The 9766-nt window shown below is 46.5% G+C and overlaps 1 protein-coding gene across 1 annotated transcript in view; it reads left to right on the top strand.

Moving 5' to 3' along the window:
* The first annotated feature begins 776 nt into the window (after positions 1 to 776).
* SLC25A13 (solute carrier family 25 (aspartate/glutamate carrier), member 13) overlaps positions 777 to 9766 on the top strand; it is a 148801-nt gene continuing 139811 nt past the window's right edge. The window contains exon 1 of the mRNA XM_015410953.1: positions 777 to 804. Coding sequence (XP_015266439.1) covers positions 793 to 804 — 12 coding nt within the window. The 5' untranslated portion in view covers positions 777 to 792. The remainder of the gene's footprint in view (positions 805 to 9766) is intronic.

The raw sequence follows: 9766 nt of genomic DNA, 5'->3' as shown, positions 1-9766 counted from the left end.
AAGAGCGGAATGTAAAAATATAAATAAATTTAACGCCGTATAATTAAGGCTAGCAGCCTTAAGGTTTCCTGAAGTAGACCACAAATCTGTGGGATTTCCTAACCCTGCCTAGAACTGGACCATCGGCATTTTGGGGGAAGGTTATGCCTTGCTAGATTTGCAAACCGAGAGATGCCGCAGCATGCTTGTATGGGCAAGCCTGTAAACTGTATATGGACTATTTCGTCAACAGTGCCAGGCTTTGACCCGGAGCTGCACACGCCGCACGTGTTCATAGAGCAGCACTCTCTCTGTGCCTGACAGCGGTTCAACATGTCCTAGGAACTAAGCAGCAACCGACAGCCGGTTTCACGTGCCCCAAACAGGATTTTGTATTCACCTGATTAAGCCCAGTATGGAACGCTGTGCCATGCATCGGATTCGTGTGCAAACAGACGCGTCCCCCTCCATAACCACCTCGACCTAACTGCATAAAACTCCGCGTCTCTTTTTCAGCGATCAGCTGTTCAAAACCGCCTTAAAAAATACCGCCTCGCGCTGCTTCCCGTTCACCGCTTGCTCCGGGACGCACGGACTGCACCGCGCGCGCGCCCCGCGCCCCCCCCCCCCCCCCCGGCAGGCCAGAGGCCGGCAGACGGATCACGCGGGCGGCAGCTGGGCCCCGGGATCGCTCTCAGCCAATAAGCGGGCGGCGCAGGCCCTCCCTCCCGGCTGGTTGGTGCGCCTGGGAGGACGACGTTCGCCGCCGCCGTTCGCCTTGCAGGGAAAGGGGCTGGCTGCGCAGGGCGAAGCATGGCTACCAAGGTAAGTGGGAGAGCCGAGCCTGGCGTGGCGCGAAGGACAGCGCAACCGGGACAGCCGCTTCAGGCGCGGCCGCCCATTTCCCACGCCGCCGCCGCCGCCGCCTTTACTGGGCGGGGAAGTCGCTGGCTGCCAGAGAGCGGCTCCTCGTTTTGACCTCGGGGCCTGTCCTTGGGGGCAACTTTACCGGCTTTCGGAGTGGTCGTGGCCACGCAACGGAAAACTTGTAGCGGTGTAAAATCTTGAATGGGCGGACAGTGTTCCCCCCTCAGCCTCGCCTGTACGCAGTCCGAGTGCTTAGTTTCTCAACGGAGGGATCCTGGGGTTCACGGATGCCTGGACGTTTGCCCTCGGACCCGGAAGCCTCTTTGCCCAGAGATGCTGGAAGGGGTTGTGCTCAGTAATGTGTCCAAGGCACTTTCCAATGTATTGTGGGCTCGCTTGTGTGCCAGAGTTGGAATTACGCTCTGGGACTGAGGCCTGTGCTGTGCTGCACTGCCAAGAGCCACCCGGGTGCTTAGAACACGATCCTGGCGTCAGTGACTCTTACTCCTAAGGAACTGTTCATGAGCTTGCAGATTTGGGGGGATTTGTAAAACTCCTCCACGTGAAGGCCCGTTTCCACCTGTGTTCTCTGTGAATTGTAAAGGACTCGGTTCAGGAACCATATACCTCCCCCACGATACCAATCCATATCATGTACATTTGTGGCAACTATAAAACAAAGCGTAATAGTTTAACATGTCTCTGTTGGAATGGCAACATGCTTGAAAACAATCCACTGCTAACATTTTCCCCAGTACAGTGTTCAGAGTGTTGACACAAAGGTCAGGCTTATGTAAGGACTTTTGTTGTACCAGTGATAATTGCCCCTTTGACTGTTTTCCAAATTCACACACTGAAAACTGGTTGTCACTTTAAAATGTACTAAAAGCAGCCCTTCTCCCCCATATTTTGCCAGTATAGGGGCTGATTCTTCTGTCTCTCCTATTGCTAGTAAGGCTCAGGCTTCAAAAGGCCAGAATCAAATAGTTAACATGCACTGCTTCTGTGAGTAGAACGTAGTGACTATTGACAATGAATATGTTGTTCATCCCCATACACTTTATTTCAGTAAGTGACTGGGTTGATCCTTCTTTTTTGATTTTGGAATGTAGAATTACAGCTTGATTGTGCATACCAGTGTCATTGTTCTATCTTAATTTGACAAGAAGTCAAACATGGTGAAAGTGCAGATTAAGTAAAATGCCCCTATTTATTTAGCTGGTTGAGTTTGTAAGAGCTCCCATTGTAAAAGTACATTCACTTCAACTCATCTGAGAGGCATTATCATTCATATTAAGAATGACTAGACAGCAGCAATAAAACTTAAATGTTATTTTATGTGGTGCACATTTTATTAGTTCCATCTCCTGCCAGCCTAGCAGTTCGAAAGCAAGAAATTGCAAGTAGATAAATAGGTACCACTTCGGTGGGAAGGTAGCAGCGTTCCGCGCGCCTTGGTGTTTAGTCATGCCGGCTACATGACCACGGAAACGTCTTCTGACAGCGCTGACTCTTCGGCTTGGAACGGAGATGAGCACCGCAACCCTAGAGTCGGACTCGATTGGCTTTCGAGCAAGGGAACCTTACCCTTACCTTTATGAAGAATATATCCTAGTTTGGCAGTGCAGTCATATACAAAATTATTCTAGTCTAAACTGATTGATTTCAGTAGGCTTAGACTACACTGCAAGTCATCTTCATTCTAGTCCCAACTAAACTGTGGGTGCGGGTGGAAAATTTTCAGTGGAATTTTCCAATGTGGACATATCTAATGTGGGAAATTTCCCACCCCACATATGTTCATGTAGTCTCTTTATCTATAATTGTCTGGGCTGTTGCAGTAGAAAAGAGTAAGAGTCCAGTAGCACCTTAAAGACTAACAGCATTTGTGGTAGGGTATGAGCTTTCGTGAGTCACTGCTCACTTCTTCAGAAGGGCTGTTGTGCTGCAAATCAGTCATGTTAGATGGGGCTGAATGTACAAAGCATGGGCAAATCCCAGCACTTGTACATGCCCCAGGCTTGTACATGGTGTATTTGCCTAATTTTGCTAATCTTATATAAATATTGAAATCACTGAAAGCAGAAAATTTTAAAATATTGAAATAAGAAATTTTTCTGATTCATCCCCCCCCCAGAAAACCCACATCACTAACCTAAACATATTGAAATAAAGGATTTCAGAGCTAGTTTGCATGATCTTGTACTTGATGGTTTGTATGCGAGAATGGTTTATCACAGATGACATGATGCAAATAGAGTTTTCATGGCTCCTCATGTCAAGTATAGTGCTGTTTACTGAAGTCAGTTCAGACCTTCACAGTACAGTCCTAAGCAGCGTTACACCTTGCTAGCCTATTGAATTCAACTTTAACTGCTTACAATTGTACTGCAAATTGCTAATTGCCAGCTTCAGGTTATGTGAGTACAGAGACACCAAGTGATGTTACTCGTATGAACAATGTCCTATTTTCATTTAAATGTTTGTGAGGGAGTTTTTGACTCTGTTTTCTAAAAACTGTAGGTAAATATATATATATATATATTAAAAAGGTAAATATTATACTTTTCTTTCTGTACAACGCTGGCAGGCCGCTCTGTAGTAAAACCATGTTATAATATTACCTGTTGGAACACTAGTCCAAAACTTAACTGCAGTGTTAGACTAAAATGGCCATTATCTGTGATACCATTGTGGGTTTTGATAATTGTGGAGTTATGGACCAAGGCTGAAATACTAAGCATAGATGTACATCCCACTGAAATAAAAGGTTAAGAGTGAGTTATTAGTGTGTGTTAATGTACGTAGCAGATGTTAGGCATGAAACTTATGTTTCAAAAGTTTTTAATGGTTAGTGACTTATTCTGTATAGATGAGCTTCTTTTAAACTTAATTTAGAGCTGAAAGTATCTGTAGAATGAGTCTTGCATAATAATGTACTCTGGTAGGATTTCCTAAATGTGGATATCTGACTTGTTCATACATCCTCATTAAAATTTATCCAGAAAACATTTCAGAGCTACCTTGGGCAACCTTTCTGATATTCTCTGTCCATTCTGTACAAACTGATGTATACTTAATGTTGTTTTAATGTTGTTTTAATGTCTTAATGTTGTTTTAATGGTTTTTTAAAATAATTATTATTACTACTATGTTGCTGTGATGCCATAATTCTAAGTTTTTATTGTAATCTGCCCTGAGTCCTCGGAAACGGCGGAATATAAATGTGAAAATTAAATTAAATTCATAGAAATGCATCACATATGACAACATTGTTGAATGAACAAGTGGGGGACCTGCAAGAACTCGCAGAGGACATCACACTTGATTTCTCTACTCTTGGTAGCACCCATAACACACACACCCTTTCCTGCTTCCCACCCTCCAACTGACCTACTACTAGCTGCTCCCTAGCTGTAAATTTCCCCTCCTGTCCCCAGGCTCAGGTGAGGATTTTTCTGCAAATTTGCAGGTGCCCTCAAGTTTGCAGAGAAATCTCTCGTGTCTGTCCCTGGCTCCAGTATGTGGATTTTTTGATCTATACTGTATAGCCTGCTTCAGAATTAGATACATGATGTCAGGAATTCTCAAAATATATGGAAAGTACTCCTGTGTCGGTATCAGTGTGTTGACACTTAGGTATATCTCCTGCGCAGGGCTTTTTTTGTAGCAGGTACTCATTTGCATATTAAGCGACACACCCCTAATGTAGCCAATCCTCCAAGAGCTTACAGTAGCCCCTGTAAGAAGAGCTCTGTAAGCTCCTGGAGGATTGGCTACATTAGGGGGTGTGGCCTAATATGCAAAGGAGTTCCTGCTACAGAAAGAGCCCTGCGTCCTGTGTAATGATCTTGCTTGCTGTACATGTGTACGTCACATGTGTACATGATGATGGGGAGCTATGATTGGTCACAGTTTTCCAACATAAGTACACACATCAAAGTATGGGATTGCAACACATTATTAATGTGCAGCACAATAATTCCTAAACAGAATCACTTTCCATAACAGAAGTTTATATACTAACCTGGCAGACAAATATATGAGCTTTGGCGAACGCATGTTGGCAACTGCCTTTGTGGATCTTAAATCAGTGTTTGACACAATCTCCAGGCCTTGGTTATGGGGAAAGCTGAAGAAATACGGCATTGAACCATGTCTCCTAATACAACAGCTAATACAGCTGCCCTACTGGCCAGGGTTAGATGTGGGGGGTCAGGACAGCTATCTGGGGCATTTACCCTAGATAACAGCGTTAAACGGGTGTATTCTTGCACCCCTGCTGTTTAATTTATGTATAAGCGATCTTCGAGCTGGTCTCCTGAGGGATGCTTGCCATCTTCCTTACCTGTCCAAGTGCGAAATTCCGATCCTTTTATATGCTGATGATATTTTGAGTATTACTGTAGCTGTGAAGGCTTGTCTATTAATGTAGCAAAATCTAAAGTCATAGTATTTAGTAAAAGGAAAAGGGTAAAAATCTTCAGATAGTATATAGCAGGCCAATCTATGGAACAGGTTAACCAATTTACCTGGGAATCCAGTTTGAAGCATCTTTCACATGGAAAACACATTTGGATCTGGAAAGGAATACTGCCCTGAGAGTAGGGACACCAACATACAACAAATACCGTGCACAGATGATTATAAAATATCATAAATAATTTTATATTTTTAGAAAAATATTTTTACAATAATTTCTTCATATATAATTAATCATCTTAATCACAATTCAATATAAGAGATATCAAAAATATCAAATATCATCTCCATAGAATCTCAACCTTATAATTAATATTAGTCCTCCTCTGTTAAATAAAAGTTTCAAAAGGGAGGACTCCTTAAAGTCTCTTTATAACATGTGCTCTGTCTTCCTCCAACAGAGATCCAGATATCCTTCTGTTTCAGAATCTTCCTCAGGGAGTTCAACAATAATTTTCAGCACAAGGTTGCCAAATACCAAAATTTTAATTCAAAGTTCTCTTTCAATGAACGCTGCAAAAAAATTTTTTTTATGAGCTACAAGCCTCCTCCAAAGTGAAAACCATGTATTTGCATGGTATTTGTTGTATGTTGGTTTTCCTACTTACCGTGGGTCCTTTTTTGGTTTTGTGAATTGAGAGTAGGGACGACAATTGTAAAAGACTTCTGTACAGCAGGAGGTGAATTTGTCCCCTTGGCCTTAAAGGTATATAATGTGAAGGTTTCAAATCAATTTTTGCATGGTGTGGAAATCTGGATTCAGGCCGCCTCAGAGAGAATGGATTACATTCAATATGATTTTTTCCGACATTTATTTACTACTCCCAGATGTGTTTTGGGAATAGCACTGAGCTGCATTGGGCAAATTATCAATGGACGCTAAGGCATAGATAAAAGCATTTCTTCTTAAAGTAAAGATCTTAAAATCTGAGGGAGGGCCCACTCTTCTTGGACTCATCCAGGCAGATAAATATAGTACTCAATGGATTCAACTATTGGGAAAGAAAATGAAATGTCTAGGAATAACAAATGACATGGTCAAGATTACAGAGACTAAAAATATAGTTAGGCAAATAAAAATGTGTATTAGGAAGCTGGATATTATTAGTACATCTGTTAGGGTATGTTTGACATTTCATTTAGGTATTGCTCTCCTGATGCAACTGCCGAAGTACTTTTCTCGTTTGACAGTACCAAATCTTAGAAGAACGTGCAGATGCTCATATGATAAAGTTGAATCCATTGAACACATAATTCTAGAGTGTCCCATATTTAATGAGCTGAAGGCTAGCTTAATCACCCCTCTACTTAAAGAATGAAATTGCCCACTATGAGAGCTCAGATGACGTGGTTACTATCGGACACAAATTATTCCGTTACCCTTTCTATGGCAAAATATATAGGGACAATTATTAAATACCAGGGAAATAACATTAAGTAAGGTTTTTCCCATTTTAATTTCTGCTTAAGGCAATAGCTGTATGAGCAGTAGTAGACAGGTAGGTGGGTAGATAGGTAGACAGGTAGGTACTTTGGCAGGAGCTGGGACCAGAGACGGGAGCTCACTTTGTCATGCGGCACTAGGGTCTCAAACGGCCAAGCTATAGACCTTCCAGTCTGCAGCTCAGCCTCTTAACCTCTAAGCCACTGCGGCCCCAATGCTGGGTACTGCTGGGTACTGGAGATATAAACATAAAGGACAGCAACTAGTAAGCTCTGAGTTGGTATGTTCTCACTGCAAGGCCCCATGGGCTGAGAGGGGGATGCAGAGGAGAACCCACATGGGCAGACTGGAGAGCCAGCAGTATAGCGGTGGGTAGATGCTCCCATGCCCCAACAGAGGATCATCTCCACCCCCCCACATGTAAACGCTGATCCCTGAGGCCATCCGGGATGCTGCATCCAGGACAGCATCCCTGGAGCTGCAGGCCAAATGGAGAGGTATGAATGTGGCTGCAGTGGCTCCCAACTTACCTGTAGGCTTACCCGAACTCCTTCACCTGAAGTGAAGTTTGCTTGACTGGTGCAGGTGAGGGTGTTCCACTGTGCTGAAGCCACAATTGGAGTGGTTTGCCCCCCCCCCAGCAGCCTCTTGTTCCATCCCTTGGACCAGTTCTTCATGGGCCACATAACAGCCCTGGACAGGCTGGTTCTGGCCCCTGGGCCTTCTGTTTGACACCCCTGACTAGGGCATGCACTCTGATTGCCAGATCTTTTGAACTCTGGTTGAATGCTTTCTTGGTTACAGCTGCTACCTGCTTATCCACCAGTAAGATTGGTTCCAGCAGTACCCCCCCCCCCCCCCAAGCTACAGATCTGCTCATTTAAGGGTAGTGTAAACCTGACCAGTACAAGAGACACCTCAATTCCCAGATGAGTCTTTCCACTCACAAGTAACATTTCTCCTTCAGTGGGGGGAAGTCATCCAAGAACTGGTTAGGTCACGCCTCTGCTCGTTCAGATAGGCTATGCAAATTTCTTTTGTTGCGTGGCTCCTATTAGAGTGGCCTAGGCTGACCTCTCAAGTTCCTGCGTAGCCCTGCACTCGGTAGGACTTCTGGAGCTCCTGCTCCAAGCCAGAGGAATTACAAAATAAATCAAAGAAAGCACAAAAAGGAGGGAAAACTCCACAGGCAGTCCCACAGCATCAACTGGCTGGAGCTTCGGGCAGTCACACTAGCACTGAGGGCATTTCAGCACCACGTACAGAACCAGCACATACTAGTGCGCACTGACAACATGTCCACCAAGGCACACATCAACTGGCAGGGAGGCATCCGGTTGAGGTCACTCTTTGCAGAAGCCAGAACCCTACTATGATGGGCAGAGAAGCACACCATAAACCTCAAGGCGGAACACTTGAAAGGCCTATCCAACCTCCAGGCAGTCTGGCTAAGCAGAGATCTGGACCCAGGCGAATGGGTGTTGAACCAGGAGGTCTTCGCCCAGCTCACACGAAGGTCTGTAATTCCGGTGATGGACCTCCTTGCGAGTTCACGGAACCACCAAGTGGAGCGTTACCTATCCAGGTGCCAGGAACCAGCAGTGGAAGGAGTCTATGCGTTATCCCACCCCTGGCCAAACTGTCTCCTGTACGCCTTCCCCCCTACAGCTCTAATAGGGGCAACACTCAACAGAATCAGATGGGAGAGGGCTACAGTAGTGTTCGTGACACCTCACTGGCCAAGACAGCTGTGGTTCTCGGACCTGGTTCAACTGGCTTCTGAGAGACTGTGGACACTGCCTCAGAGGCCAGATCTACTGCAACAAGGGCCCATTCTCCACCCGGACCCGACATGGCTGCAACTGACAGCATGGAAATTGAACGCGCACGACTAGAGGGAAAGGGATTTCCCCGTGAGGTGATCAAGGTCATGCTACAGGCAAGAAGGCCTTCCACCCGCCGCATCTAGTCATACATGGAGGACATTCGTAAGCTGGGCCTCTGCACGTGGGATACACCCTCTGCGGGCCACAGACAGGGAAGTCATTCTGTTTCTATCTGAAGGATGGCTAAAAGGACTCCGGCCAAACACACTGAAGTGACAAGTAGCGGCCATACAAGCATGTCTAGGACACGAGGCACAAAGGAAGGTGTCCACGAGCCGGTATGTTAAGAGGTTTTTGAAGGGAGTGATCCAGCTGGCTCCTCCAGTCTGGCACAGGTTCCCGACATGGAGTCTCCACAGAGTATTACGCTCCTTGTCAAAACCAGCATTCGAACCCATGGGGACGTCTGAACTCCGCATTCTGTCATGGAAGGTCGCCTTTCTCATCGTGGTGACTACGGCCAGAAGGATCTCCAAACTGGCTGCGTTATCGGCAAGGAAGGAGCTTTGCATCTTCCAGAAAGACTCCGTCTCTTTGCGGGTGGACCCATCCTTCATTCCCAAGGTAAATTCGGCCTTCCACCTCAACCAGCCTATTACGTTACCTTCATTCTGCCCATGGCCTACGCATCCTAAAGAGAAGACCTGGCACAAGCTCGATGTACGTAGGGCTCTACGTATATATCTCAAAAGGACAGCTGACTTTCGACAATCAGACGCATTGTTCGTGACAGGGGTCTTTTCGCCCCAGAGCCCTCCGGAGTGCCGCTCCGGCAGCCCGCATGGTGGCAAGCCCCGCCCCCCAAGTCCCCCGAGCCCGCGCAGGAGCGCTGCGGCTTGGGGGAAGCCGGGAGAGCCCCGAGCCTGTACAAGAGCGCTCGGGGGAGGCCCGGAGAGCCCCGCCCCCAGTTCCTCAAGGCTCCTCTTGGCTCCCTGGGGCCGCTGCGCTCCGGCGCAAGCTCTAGGGAGGCGGCGACGGGCCTCCTCTTCGCTCCCTGGGGCTCACACCGAAGCGCAGCGGCCCCAGGGAGCAAAGAGGAGGCCCGTGGTCGCTGCCTCCCTGGGGCTCGCACCGGAGCGCAGCGGCCCCAGGGAGCGAAGAGGAGGGC

Source organism: Gekko japonicus, unplaced genomic scaffold (assembly GCF_001447785.1).
Source record: "Gekko japonicus isolate JY-2015 unplaced genomic scaffold, Gekko_japonicus_V1.1 scaffold231, whole genome shotgun sequence".
NCBI lineage: Eukaryota > Metazoa > Chordata > Lepidosauria > Squamata > Gekkonidae > Gekko > Gekko japonicus.
This window is presented reverse-complemented; position numbering and strand designations above follow the sequence as displayed.